Source organism: Pangasianodon hypophthalmus, chromosome 5 (assembly GCF_027358585.1).
Source record: "Pangasianodon hypophthalmus isolate fPanHyp1 chromosome 5, fPanHyp1.pri, whole genome shotgun sequence".
Lineage (NCBI taxonomy): Eukaryota > Metazoa > Chordata > Actinopteri > Siluriformes > Pangasiidae > Pangasianodon > Pangasianodon hypophthalmus.
Window position 1 is genome coordinate 10634010 of NC_069714.1, and position 15677 is coordinate 10649686.

General features: G+C 39.0%; 1 protein-coding gene across 2 annotated transcripts in view; it reads right to left on the bottom strand.

Annotated features, from left to right (window-relative positions):
- Nucleotides 1-15677, bottom strand: part of dachd (dachshund d) — a 107651-nt gene that overhangs the window by 47981 nt on the left and 43993 nt on the right. For both annotated transcript variants that reach the window (XM_026912437.3, XM_026912436.3), the window contains exon 2: nt 6529-6644. In XM_026912437.3, coding sequence (XP_026768238.1) covers nt 6529-6644 — 116 coding nt within the window. The remainder of the gene's footprint in view (nt 1-6528; nt 6645-15677) is intronic.

A 15677-nucleotide genomic window follows, 5' to 3' on the forward strand; every position in this document is an offset into this window, starting at 1 on the left:
ATTCAAAACTATAACACATCCAGTACAAGTGTAGCGCATCAGCAGCTAATGCCTATCATTCTGGTCATTTCGTCCCTTTTGGATGTGGACAATTGGTAAATTAATCATCGCTTAGCTGTCACTTTTCACTGACACGACTTGATGGTGCCATTATTGCTTGTGCGTCTGTGGGCTAAGCACGCAGGCCTGGAGAGATCGAGCATGTGGCATTAGTACACCACCCCGCTTCCTCAGCAGCTGATAGGCAGATGGTGCTGGGCACTGTGTGCAGCTTGGGACGAAGGTGCATCTCATTTCCTGGCCTTGTTTGCATTTTAGAATACATCAGGACCATATTGACGTACAGTATACATGATGTCAGTGTGGCCACACTCGTTTGCTAGCACGCGCTGCTGTTCCATATGCATGCCCCCCGGCCGCACGTGAGCTGGGTGAGAGAGCTACTCCTCGCCGTAATGGATGTGGCCTCCAGTCCAGCTGAAGGTCAGCTTTCATTTACGTATAATCAGACAGAGTCAACTGTTTTCTAAATAACATGCATGGCGGAAAAGCGGGCGGGGAGGTGGTGGGGGGAATAAATAAACCAAAATCAGCTTTAGGACGTTTTGTATGATGAATTTGGCCATTCACGTAGTTTAGTAACCTTCCTTTGGAAATCATACTGTACCTCAGCAAGCCTCACCCTATTTAATAAGATTTTTCAGATGACCTCTCCCCTAAAATGTTAACGGTATTGATAAACAAATTTCCATATTTCTCTGCTTTAATTAGCCAGAGTTCGCTGTGTACACTCAAAACGTGCAAATTTCTATTACCAGATATTTATTCCCTTCCAAAACAGAGTCGCAGAATTATCTGTTGCAGTTTGTTTGAGCTTACACTACAGTAACAATGCAGGTCTCCTGTAACAGCCATCCAAAATCTGTCCACTCTTTATCCAAACGTTTCTGTCGCACATCCCACTCCTTCCTCATTTGCACTAATTAGCATGCACGGCAACAAGTACAGAGATGGCACTGTTTCGATTTTTTTTAAAGTCACCTTTAAATAGCAACTCTCGTGACTGGTCTTCATGTCCATGGAGGAATCTCCTCAGCCGTAAACAAACAGCCGAGGTGTCCGGCAGGCCACGAGAGGAGTCTCTTCACAAATAAAGAATTGCATGGTACTGTCACAGTGTGCACCAAAACAGCAAATAATGGAGATGGGGTCTGATCATGGCCCTTGAAGCAGCTGTCATATTAAATAATAATGAAGGATCTATTAATATGCAAAGGAACCAGCAGCAGACTGGCTTAATGCTGTCATGCCTCGGCATATTGTCAGAATGTTCATTATTAATTAACATGCAAGCTGCCCCTTACCTGTGCAATGTCAGAATATTCTTCTAACAAATACTGAAAGTATGTGCCCCTTCTACTAATAGTGTAATTAAATTAAAATCAGATTAACTTCACATCAGTACACAAAGAGTGACTTAGTAGCAGCAGTGCTTATCTACTGCCTTTTCAGCCCCTAATAAAGACGGAAGCCAAATCACACTAGATTTATCAAAAGTGGAGACAGAAAGGGTGTAGCGGCATTCCAATGCGGAGTTTGGTGTGGGGTGGAGAGACGTGAACACAACACATTCCATTTGCATTGCAACCTATTTAACCATCGGTTGCACGTAAAAGTTCCTGACATGGAGGGGACAGAGAAAGCTGCATTTAATTTGACTGATGTGTTTATGACAGGGTAATTTCACATCTGGAAGGAGGAATATGTAGAGGTCTGAGGGCACACAACATTTCATTAACCCCATTTGGTGTGGACTCTACGGCGGTGGGCTGCTGTCCAGTTCATAATGAAAGACGGCTGACAAAGATAGGGATACACTTCAGCTTTCATGTTCATCCGTGTTTGCCCACGTTTCCTCTTTTAATCTGAATCGTCACTGGGCTGTTTGCACTTCTTACATGACAATGTTTCATAGATTTACTAATGGTTACATCTGTGCATTTTGGTATGTGATGAATAAAAAAGATTTGGTCGTATGATGTGCCATAATGCATCTGAGGCCCCTTCCACATGCATAATTGTCCACATGAAAACAGTGTGGTGGCAAATTTTGTAATTTAAATTTAAAATTAAATTTCACTGTTTTCATTTGGATGGGGAAAATGTATGTTTTTGAAAATGCTTATATCACAGTGTCACACTCTGCATGCCCATTGACATTCTGCATGTGTTTTAAGTGTGCTAGGACTCCACTTACTACGGCTGCTGTTACTATGCAGCTTGTTACTTAGTGGTAATCCAGTTCTTATTTGATAATGTGTTTGGAATTTAATTTTTCTAGTGCCAGAATACGTGCTGTACTGCTCCGTGCTGTACTGCTCCTGAATCCAACCCTCTGATGGTACGAACTGTAGTACGAACAGATATTTGAGGTCTTGTCGACTTTTTATTTAAACTTTAAGCAGTATATCCTTTTAATCTTCATTCCACACATATGAATCCTTATATCATTTTTTTTCTTTCTTTCCTGAGGAGTCTGGCATAATTTATGACATACTATCACTGGCCTGGTATGTTCATGAGAGAATTTTCAAATCGTTTTAGGTTTTTATTTGGAGACATTTTTGTAAATGCTGTTCATGTGGACAGAAAACAGAGGGATAAAAACTACATTTTCAAAAATGTCTGTATACATCTGGATAGGGCCTGAGAGTACAGCACGTGTAGTATCGAGGTCTCCAAATTTGAAATGCTTCATAACTGTTAAGAGATAATCATGCTTACACACTAACAAGGTGATTTAGCATTTTAAGGGGAATATGTGCCTCCTTTGGAGAATTAACAGGGAGAAACATGCCTTTCTGTCCACAGCCCAAGCTTAAAAGAAACAGAATGCAAATGAATTTAATATAAAAATGAATGAAAGCTGCATGTATACGTTTTGGCAGATTGCTTAGCCTGGAGCGAGCTGCAGGTTTCCATGCTGTCTGATCATTTTCTAGATTCAGTAAGGACATTTTTTTTGCCTAATTCATGTTAAAGGGAGTCACCTGATCAAAACTGAAAGGGGCATAGTGTAAAACAGCAGGGCGCGTTTTTAACAACTCATCCTGTAAGAAGAGGATGACATTCTGCAGAAGAACGTCTCCAGATCTGTCCTAACTACAACTGCACAGCTAGTGTTCAAGCACACTGAAACATTTGGCAGCGTCTCATTAGAAATCTTTCATGGAATGCGCTGAAAGTGAACGATCACAGATATGGCATGTTATAACCATTTCTGACACTTCATAAAGAATGAATTAACGGTGTAATGGCACGTGCTGTAGTACTTGTGACGTTGCCAGATAAGCAAATTAGCAGTAGTTAGGCTCTGTACGGTGTGATCCCATAGCTGTGTGACACATCAAAGATGAATGGAAGCAAATGTAATTAGTATCTCTTCTATGAATACAGTATGGAGTTTTCTTTTAATTGCCAAAATTCCAAAACAATAGTAATTTATTCCTTGAACAGGATCCCTTCCGAACACAGGTTTCCTTTGCTCTGATACAAACATACGTATACTTCCAACAACAAGCCTGTCTTGCTTTGCTCATGCACATCTGTATAAACAATCTTATTACATAGTGAATCCTGAAATCCATATCCTCATGTCTAAAAAGCGTGTCTGGAAATCTTTTTGCATACTCACAATGTCCTTCTCCTTACGCCAGGCCGAACCCCTTAAACCATCACAATCCTTGTAACAATATGTTGCTTTTCCAAGAAGCCAATATACAAATTATATGTGGCATGCGGTCAGTAAAAGATTTTGGAGAACATGGCGTGGCACTGTGCTGTAATCTAACACAGTTTTGTTAAATAGCTTTAGAATATGATATTGAAACACTAACCCTAGGGTCACTTTATTTGTACCAGAGCTAACACACTGGGTAAAAACCTCGTCTGAGATTTCACTAGCATTACGTGCCCTTGAGTATTTTTATATAGTTGAATTAAGTACGCTTATTCAGTTAATGTATTCTGCTTCTTGTTCAATTTCATACTTAGATACATTAACCTAGCAAGTAACATCCAAGGAACTATACACAAACACTAGCTAAAGGTTCTCACACAAATGTTTGCTAGTCACTGTGCCAGTTCTTATTTGTCCATTACTGCTCATATTACTTGATATTAAAGTGGTGTTACTAAGATGATTATCTTCAGTAATTCACACTCAAGTTATCAAACAACCCAGAAATGCTAACATGCTGCTGAATTAGAGAATTAGCTGTCCATTAAATATTTTGACAATGCCATGCAGTGACAGTTTAATGGTAGACATTCTCACCATGCTCAAGATTTTTATTAGATAGATCTTCACATAATGGAACTGCGGCAATAAATTATTCATTTCAGTTGTGTAACATAGATCATTGGTAGGACTCTTAGCATTAGCATTACACCTGTAATCACATTCATGCTGGGGAAGGTTGTAAATAACATGCTGCCTTACAAAAGAGCTGAGCAGAAGATTGATTAGTGCAATAAAATCAACTCTAACTAGACAAAAAACAACAATATTTGTAATTGAATAAACAAAGGAATTTTCTATACATTAAGGTTCCTTTAACTGATATTATTTAACTTTCATATTAGTATAACTTGTGTTAATTTAATACAACATAAACATCAAAATCAAAGTAACAAGGCAAGTTAACACGTATTAAGTGATGATTTTGTTAAGTGGTAAATAAATACACCTGACACTGACTAATGTTTATTCAATTAATGACTAAAAATACATTCACATTAGCAAATTAGCAAAAATTACATTTCAGCATGTTCCTAAAGGATGTTCATTTACTGGTCTCTGGTATTCAGGTGTAAATATTGAAACTTGCTTCAGCCTCAGTTCAATTTTGCCAGTTAACAATCACAAACGTGTTTGTTCATACTGGTCATAGTGTGCTTAATTTATTTATTGTTGGTATGAACGTTGGTTAATGCTGATTATTTGGATTATCTGGTTTATTTTTTTTAAAGCATAAACTAATATGTGTTATTTACTTTGTTAATGTTATTTATGGTGTACTAATAGTGCAGTTCATGATTTATTCATGTTAACTAATATCAGTTAAGGGAACGTTAATGTAAAGCATTACAAAAATGTTTCATTTAACTCTTATATGTGGTACATATATCATGAAAGGCAATATATTTAATGCTGATAACTTCACATTGTTAGGACTTTTTCAGGTTTGTACCTGAACCTCTTTTCATTTCCCTACCAATAACAATGTAGGAATGTAGAAACAATCCAATTGCTCAAAACCAATAACCTTTTCTTACTGCTTGACAACATTTTGCAAAGGAAAGAAGATCTCATAACATGTGAGCACAAAAAGCTGAACTTTTGGTGTCCATGATCAAAGTAAATACATGCACCAGATGGGTAGATTTGAGTGTGGAAGTCTGTTTGTATGTGAGCAAAATGAGTCCTGCTCAAGGATTAAACTACTGTGATCTTGACTTTTGGCAGTAATCTAACCCCATAATGCAACGGCATCAAAAACTTTGTAACGGTATGTTGCTTTTCTCCAAAACTTTCAACTGAAATGTCAGGATCAGAGAGTCATCCTACTGAAAACAAGGATTGATATCAAAGAAGTTTTTTTTCATGGTGATAGTTATGCTGTGGTAAATAAGAACACGTCCCTCTCGTCCTGTTCGACTCCAGTGCCCTCTGAGTCTGTGTTTCCAAATGAGTCACTGATAGGCTGACCCTGCTCGGATGGAGGAGGGGAGAAGTCAGCCCCATCTCCTCAAACTAAAGGCTTTCAGGATGCCATTGTTGGAGATTGTTGCCTATTCTGTGTGCTGGGTTGGAATTCCAAATACACCCACCAGCACCGGATCCATTATCTTTTACAAAGAAAATCGGCAAGTGCTGTTAAAATGGGAGGGTGGCCTTTTCACTTTGCAAAGCAGACAGGCATAGTATAGTTTCTTAAAAATAAAAGGATCACAATGTGATTATTCTATTAAATTTTAGGTGCAAATGTTGCATTACGCTTAAATAAGTATTAAAGATGAGAAGCCAATATGCAAATTGGGCAACTTTCTTGCATGCAACATCAAAGCTGACCCAATGAAAACCAGCTGCAAATAGAACAAAAGCTTCCACTGTAATAAGACCTGCTCGAGGGGAACCAAAGGCACATGCAGCTGCTGTTGATTCTCGTGGCGATAAGCTTACTTTCACATAGCCGCCTATGTACATATACAAGCAGGGTGGATTTAATCGGGCTAATTAAAATCCACTCAAGGCAGAATGCGGCATCTAGTGAAATAATCTTAGAGAAAGAACTCTCCACTTCAATTTACCCTGTCTCAGCTGAGGTAGGAAGAGAGCAGAGCCGTGTGAATGGTCAGTTGGTATGACTGGGAGTTTTCAGTGCCACTGTCAGTTTAAGCTGTGTGCCATTTAACAGATGACCAGAGGGATCCCTGAGAGGATGCAGGGGTTTGCAAGTGCGTTACCTGTAGGGGGAATGATTCCCGGAGACATGAGGCCCGGCACTGTGTGAGGCATTATGTGAGGATTCTCTGGCGATGTAACACTCTGGGTCCTCTTCGGAGGCCTCCCGGGTCTTGAGCTAAAACAAAAGTGAATATAAGGGAGGGGTTAACACAGGGGGTGAGAGAACAGAGAGAAAGGGATGGAGGGAAAGCAAAAAAAAAAAAAAAAGGAACAAGAAGGGAGAGGGGAATGAAGGGGAGAGAAGAGAGAGAGGTTAGTGTTAACATTTGGACCACTCCACAATGCAATTCCATTCCAAAGCTAACACACACTGTAAATAAATTTCTTTTCAAGGACGGTTGCTTTCTGCAGCTCAACATAATAGACTTCCATAACTAATTAGATTACATGCAGGAATTCATTTCCTTTATTGAAGATCAACTACTTTTTGATGCATAATTCATAGGCTATACCTCGTTACCTGCTCCTCCGTATTAATATCCCTACACTATTTGAATTGCCTCGTTTGCATATGCTAAGACCAGGGAATGCTGCTTTCATCCTGGAAATTACAGGTTAACTTGTTATAATTATTGCAGGCAGGCCACTATTGATTTATGAGACTTTTAAAACCCAAATATGTGTAGTTCTTGTAATGAATGATATGTTAAGGTTCTTCAGGAAATTAAAAGGCAATGGCTGCCTTAGGAAATGTTCTGCTTGCTTGATTTAATGTGAGACGTAGCTGGAAGGTAGTGTGACAGAATGATTCAGGCCTGTTGTACATTCATGATGGGAACTTTTATTACTCCAAATGAGTGACCAAGATCAAGCGATGATTAATGACAGAACAAGCTCAAGCTGATGGCGGGAAAAATGCCCCTCCAAGCTGATTCGCAAGTATGTCTCGCTTATTATGATAGTTATTGCATCCATGTGCAGGGTATAACAGAATCACGTTTATGCATTTAGAAAGCAAAACAGTACAAAACAGTACTATGTAAACCTGTACTAGACAAAAAACACAGAAACAAAAAAGTAAAGAAAACACAGCAGGAACCAGAGGAACCAGGAACAGTGTCAGCATGTCATGCACATAACTTTGTAATACAAGGATAAAGGCAGGGCAAAAAAGATTAAATTTACATTTAGTCAGCTACAGTCATAATAAAGCATAAACACTTTCTAATTACAGAGTTACAATATATTACCCCTTTAATTCTAGGTCTATGACTGCAGTAACCTATAGTACACTGAGCTTATTGTAGATCAGTGCAAGGGACTGTTTTCAAAAACATCTGTTAGAAGGTGAAAAATTAAACCAAAGCATGTGCTTACAGGCAGTCATATCACATGACTATACTGGCAACTCAATTTACGATATTACTGTACAATCATATGGGTCCAGATTCAGGGTTGGTATGAAAAGAAACCTAGAAACTCACAGTAGTTTATGGCCATGTGAACACAAGAGTTTTATCATAGAAGAGATACACAGATTTTTTATTATAGATACCACTCTGTCACGAGTCTGAATAGAACTTTAGTGACATTTTACAAGGTTTTCTGCAAACAAGAAGGAAAGATACTAGAATTCTTATCCAAAACAGCTACAGTACACCTGAGTATGCCTGAGTTATGCTTGCACATTTCACGCATGCACATTTCACCAAAGATCAGTCTGTCACTCAGTCAGTCTGTCAGCCAGACAGACATATAGTCAGTCAGATCATCTACTAGACAGACAGACAGTCAGTCAGACAGTCAGTCAGACAGACATATAGTCAGTCAGATCATCTACTAGACAGACAGACAGTCAGACAGTCAGTCAGTCAGACAGACATATAGTCAGTCAGATCATCTACTAGACAGACAGACAGACAGTCAGACAGACAAACATATAGTCAGTTAGAACATCCACTAGACAGTCAGACAGTCAGACAGACATATAGTCAGTCAGATCATCTACCAGACAGACAGACAGTCAGACAGTCAGACAGACAGACAGACAGACAGACAGTCAGACAGACAGTGTCAGTATAAACTCCTCTTCTAGGTTGGTCCTGAAGTTATCCTGAAGTTAACAAGTATTGAAATGAAGTTTGCCTTAATTAAAAAAGTATTTTTATATTCACTGTCCAAGCTTCACTATTGCACTGAACAGCTTTACATAACATTTATTCATTAACTGTATGATTTTTATTTAACAGGTACAACCGAGGCGAATAAGTCACCAAGAACAATGAAAGATCTGAAATTTGGATATTTGAGGTCTCTCATATACCGTAGAACTAAATAATTTCTGACATTATTTTCCTGATATCGTTTGTTTGTCAATGGACCCAAAACTAAAATTACAATCAGCTTAATAAGGCACTACCTCACTCCGGTCAATGATGATAACTCCACAAAGATGTGAAAACATACCAGCCAAACTGCAATCCCAATTGTTTGGAGAGATGCTATTATATCATTTGACTTGCTATGATGTCTTTTTTGTATCACCTTCATTAAATAGCATATTTCAGTGAGTGATTGAATGGGGCCTTCATGGAGTCAAGGTCTGATAATACTTTTATCAGCGACTAAACCGAGTCTCATTTTCATGACCAAGAGCAAGGCCCAGAAAATGGCGTTTGTCTGCAGAGACTCAAGGCCTTTTTAAGGCTCACTTATTCACATTCCATTCTACTCTATCATGCGCATCAGTTTTGCACATTTAAAGACTGGGCAGATGAGCTGCGTTTCATTACATTTTATCATGTTTTATTCCTGACAGGCATGAAATTGAAACGGAAATTCTTCATTCCGCTCACTAAAACAAGAGAGGCCATAAACTCAGTGCAGTAGCCTCATGAGTGAACACTTCTCCATAGCACTGAGCCTGAGGCCATTCAGAGCAGTGTACAAGGTTTATTATCACATCACCATCCTCACACAACAAAGGACAACAGAAATATAGACTGCACCAGACCGGTGTTTAACTCCTAGAGTCAGGAAAGTGCAATGCATGGGATAGAACTATTGCAAAAATTCTATTAAACTTGTGTGTAACACAAAGGTTTTTCTATCTAAGTCAATGATGGGTATCAAGTGCCTGTTTAGTTTTACATTTACCTAAATGACACCAGTGTCTTAAGGGGTAAACATGAAAGCAGGCCAAGAGATGAGCTTGCATTTTCTTTATTAAAGTAAGGAGTGGATTGGGTGTTGTTTTGCTTGTAGTGCTTTATCGTTTTTTTTTTTATTTTTTTTTTTTTTTTACAGGGGTGTGAAAAGACTCCACATGAATGAGGCAACATGCACGAGAGAATCCTCAACCCAGCAAAAAAGTAATTCCTGCTCCCACAGAACTATCACTTTGATCTTCTGAGGGCGATTGCTCACAGTTTTGGTGTCATCACAGTTCAACGTAGAGGGCTGAATTATTTATGAAAAGTTTCAGTAGTGTGCGTGCGATGATAAAGGCCCTTTTCCCGAAAATGCCACATCAACTTTAGCATCAGCAAGAGCTCAGGACTGAGAACAAAAGGAGTCGTTTAGTCTGAGAGTAGTGCTAATACATGGGTGCAAAATATCACTCAGTGGATCTTTAGGATCCTCGATTTGTTCCTGAACTCAGATTACTGTCTGTGGAGTGTTTTGCATGTTCTCTGCATGTCCAGTTGGGTTTCCTCCTTCTTCCCACCTCCCAAATTCATCCAAGTATGTGGATTGCCTACACTAAATAGCCCTTTGGTGTGCATCATGCCAAGGATAGGATTTTTTATATCCATCACAACCCTGGTGGAATGAATGTATAGGTTCTTTACTCCTCATTTACAATATTGGCCTAAAAAGTTGTTTATGAGAAAACCACTACATTATATCTGACTCTCTTTCAATGTGATGTGTCTGTGCTGCATGACTAACTTCCTTCATGAACAGCTGATTCCATATGAAAAAAAAGCTTATTTTTAATAATATGGCAAAAAGCATACAAAATGAGTTTTACTGGATACTGTAGTCATATCACCAGCGTTCTCTATTCTCTGCCACATTTCTGCAGCCTCTGTATAAACTACTGCCTACAAAGAGCAGGAGGAGAAATGGATTATTACAGACGGAGCAGACAATTTGTCAAGCTGTTGGTACTGAATTCTTAAATAGCCTGGCACAGAAAATCCTGAAAAGTAGGGCATTATAGCACAATGATTGTTCATCGCCTCCTCCTCTGACTGAGGTACTGTACAGCCTGATACTGTAAGACTTCTCCTCATCAGCCAGACTCCAGATTAGCTTCATAACACTTTTTCAACCATATCTGACATGGAAGGATGTATGGATCTCTTTTTTGATATATTATCTCTGGGCCGATACCAGATAGACATGACAATGACATCTTTTAGTAACTGATCCAACTCTCTGCTACGACATGCTCTCAAGTTATGCAGAAACGTGTGAGGGAGACATACTATAAGACTAATTTAAGGGCTTTTTCAAGATCAGATATCTGGTATTTTTGGTAAAAATGAGCTAAAGTTAGAAATATGGTACAAGGCACTGAACATGTGAGAAGTTATACAAAAAGTATAGAAAGGGTTAACATTTAACATATTAATATCACAGATATTTAACCCAGAACCTTTAAATCCAAGGGCTTCACTTGTGTCTCTTGTGTACAATTCATGTTGTGATAGTGAATGTGTATATGGCATATTAGTGGACCGGGAAATAATCAACTCTGAGCTGATACCAATCCAGCATTTCAGGCTAATATTAGGCCTGATATTGAAGCTCACTGCTGGATCAATGAGTAGTGGATTTAAAACTAAACAAAAATATTAATTCTGATCATTTAAAAGAGGTCAGTAAAAAGCTCAGTATCCCGCCCTTATTCATATTACAGATACAGTGGCTATAAAAAAATCGACACGCCCCTGTTAAAATGGCAAGTTTTCGTGATGTAAAAAAAAGGAAACCATGATAAATCATGTCAGAGCTTTTTCCACCCTCAGTATGAAATTACAGCTTATAAAAATTAAGTGAAAAAAATCAGAAATATTTTAGGGAAAAATAGGAAAAATAAAAAAGTTACAATAACCTGGTTGCATAAGTGTGCACACCCTTTTATAATTAGGGATGTGATGGTGTTCAGAATGAACCAATCACATTCAATCTCATGCTCAAAAGTAATTATCATGCAGCTGTCATCAATGAAATTATTCTGATTAACCCCAAACAAAGACCAGCTGTTTCTGTAAGATTTCCTTCACATCTTCTTGGTTTCATCAGACTGCTGAAGCCATGGTCTGCAAAGAGCTTACAAAGCCTGTACAGGGTCCCACTGTTGAAAGATATCGACCAGGAGAGGGGTATAAAAGAATTTCCAAAACATTAGATGTACCATGGAACACCATGAAGGCCATCATAAACAACTGGAGAAAATGAAGCACCACAGTGACATTACCGAGAACAGGACGTCCCTCTAAAATGTACTAAAGGACAAGACAAAAAACTTACCAGGGAGGCTGCCAAGAGACCTACAGCAACATTAAAGGAGCTGCAGGAATATCCGACAAGTACTGATTACTCTCTGCATGTGACAACAATCTCTCATATTCTTCACATGTCTGGGCTACGGGGTAGGGTGACTAGACAGAAGCCCTTTCTCATAAAAAACATCCAAGCCAAACTAAATAACCCTACACCATGTGTTGTGGTCTCATGAGACCAATTCCAAAAGCTATAATGATTCCATAATTCCAAAAGGTATGTTTGGCGCAAAAAAAGCACATCACCAAAAGAACACCATACCTACGGTGCAGCACGGTGGTGGCAGCATCATGCTTTAGGACTGCTTTTCTTCAGCCAGAACTGGGGCTTTTTTTTCAAGGTGGAAAGAATAATGAATAGCTCCAAGCTAAAGATGAAAAAGAATTTCACCTTTCAGCATGACAATGACCCAAAGCATACATCCAAATCAACAAAGGAATGGCTTCACCAATAGAAGATCAAAGTTTTTGAGTGGCCGACCCAGAGCCCAGACCTGAATCTCACTAAAAATCTGTGGGGTGACATGAAGCAGGCTGTGCACAGGAGATGCCCTTACAATATGATGGATCTAGAATGTTTTTGTAAGAAAGAGTGGGAAAAGATTGCCAAGTGAAGATGTGTCACACTGATAGACTCTTACTGAAAAAGACTGAGTGCTGTAATAAATTCAAAAGGTGCTTCTATAAAGTATTAGTTTAGGGGTGTGCACACTTATGCAACTAGGTTATTGTAAGTTTTTTTATTTTTCCTTTTTTTCCCTGAAATGTTTTTTTTCACTTAATTTTTATATGTTGTAATTTCACACTGAGGGTGGAAAAAGTTCTGACATGATTTTTTTCATTTTAACAGGGGTGTGTATATATATATAAACATATAGATATAATGTATATATAGTCATAAAACCTACACAACCACCTCGACACATGGTTCGACAGTTTTGACTCTCTCAATTATTTACATCTGGCCAATAACATCTGATAACACTGAGCCCCAAAATCAGATCAGTGGAAATATTATCACAAGGCTGACACAACGAAAATGCACGTAGCTGACTGGGACTGCTCTTAATTCAGTGAAAGTTCAGTGATTTATGTTGTTTGCTATCGAACAAAAGTAATAAGGCTAAATAACCAAACACCTTTCCTCTGTCTGTATTTACTCTCCAATCACTGAGCATATATTTCTGGCTCCAATTTAGGAAACATAACACACAGCTCTCGGGCCCGGGGCTGTAAGGTTCAAAATATGATACAAACGTAGGAATTCTCCTTTTTTGTTTTGCAACCATGGTGAAAAGAAAATAGCGGTGAACTTTCCCTGAACCGTGCTTCCTTTAATGGCCTCGCTCCATGTTGACCTAGGAGTTCACATTGGAACATGATCCTCCCAAACCCACCACACTGCTAAAGCAATCAGATTAGAGCCACACAATACACTCCTATTTCAATACCTCGATGCAATAACCAGCAATAATTTAATACACCCTCTCATCTGTTTTTCCCCTTCCATTTGTTTTAAACAGGAAAGGTGATATGAGGGGAAATACTGTTTAGCACTTAGCAAAACACGTTTTAGGTCCTGTGTGATAAACGTGTGCCACAGCGCCTGTATCGAGACTGAAGAGTGACACACCAGCAGGATGTTCAGCATGGAATACCGTTAACCTGAAATGTTTGCAGTGTGAAATATTACTGCTAATAATATATAACCAGTAAAAATGGTGCGCTCGGATGCTTGATAGAGACATATTTTGACATCCCTGGGTGAATCGTTAACCTCTAGTCAGCGCTTGTTCAGCTGGAGTTTACCAAAAGAACACCTCACTTTGATTTGCCTCAAATGGAGCAATTAACCTTTCCCGCCTAGCTTTTGTTTGCAGTGTGGAAAAGGTAAAGATGAAGATATTTATTCCATTTACTCACAGTGTACCAAAACAAGCAGATGAATCACGGAGTCTCAGCCTCTGTAAATACAGCTTCTACCGGAATCCCGCCAATCAGGCCTTATAAAATATTAACCCAATGTCATTGCCCTTTTCAAATCTCTCACACAGAATGTCCTAATTGTTCCTTTTCTTTATCTTACCCCAGCAGAGAGTAAATAAATTAACAAAATAGCTTTTATCACCCCCAATAACCTTTTAACTAAGGGATTATCACTGGTTTATTTTTCATTTCATTCCCAGCGATAGCAGCACATGCCTCATTGATTACTTCACTAAGGTGGTGACCAGCACAGAAAACAAGGACTTACTGAGAGCACTGAAACGCGTTCACTATAACAACACGTATTCAGATTAATCTGTCTAACTTTACACTAGCTGCTGAAGTTGTAAGACTTTATTCGGGTTGATGAGGTACAATAATAATTACTGTTCTTGTTTACTAGTGGCAGATGTTGGAATCATGACCATAAAGCAATAAGTGCTAATTATTATATGGTATGGCAATATAACATTCCTACAAAGCACAAATTACACAATATAGCACTGGGTCAAACAAGGGTTAGTTAAAAAAAAAAAGTGCTCCAGATTGTACATGTTCTAGACATAGCATGCACAGTCAAGCATGCTTTACTTCGCAAAAAATCAAATAACTCTCTAATAAGACACACACTCATGGCAGCACCTGCATGTCTCCCAGGATGTTTTCAATATAAATTGTAAAAAAAAAAAAAAAAAAGGAAAAAGGCAAAGCACTGGAATTTGCCATGTTACTTGACACTTTGTAGCTATCACACTCCTCTCGCACCTGTGAGCAGATGAAAAAGCTCACAAAAGAGGTCACTCTGGGCTACGTGCTCGCCCGCTCCTCTGCCACCACGGCATTCATCAATCCCAGCTCAGTTTTATCTCTGCCTTTATTTGCATTGAGCTGCTGTTGCTTTATCTCCATCGGCCCGCTCTCTCACACCTGTCACATAGCCCCCCTCAGCCAGGTAGCTGCTGCGGCCTTATCAGATCCAGATAGATGGATTAGCGCGAGCACTTCATATAAAGCCCTCTTCGTGTTTTTTTTTTTTTTTTATGAGCAGGAACAGCTGCATCCGCTGGTAACCGGTGAACTTTTGTGAGGAACAATACATTAGATAAAATGTAGACAATCAAAGGCAGCAGTTACCTTCAGCATCAACACTAACACTAACAACACCCCACACCCGACTTTAATGTAGCTCACCTCACTATCCTTCACGGGTCCAGCACTTGATGTGTAACATTTACAGACAGAAAGAGCGAATGGTTATAAAAATGCCCTTCCTGCTCCCTTTGTGTACTGCACGCTCTGATTAAAAAGCCACTGGGCAGAACCATCAGATTGCTGCTGCTGCCACAAAGGAACTCACAACCCAGTCGTTTTCCTTCCTCCACCTTATTTACATGGCTGCGTCTATCACAAACTGTGGTCATAGCAGCTACAGATCAACACACAATAGCCAATTAGTCTCGTTATCAGACTACTTAAGACAGATCTTGACTGAGCAAAGGCGTGGAAAAAAAAGAGTAAGCTCTAAAAAAAAGTGATAAACTGCTGCTTATTTTAATGCATCGTTAAAGGCCCTGTGCGGATTCTGTAATTGTGTTCCATAATTGTAAAGCTTAAAATTGTTTTGTATCAGTTCTATTACCACTAATAAT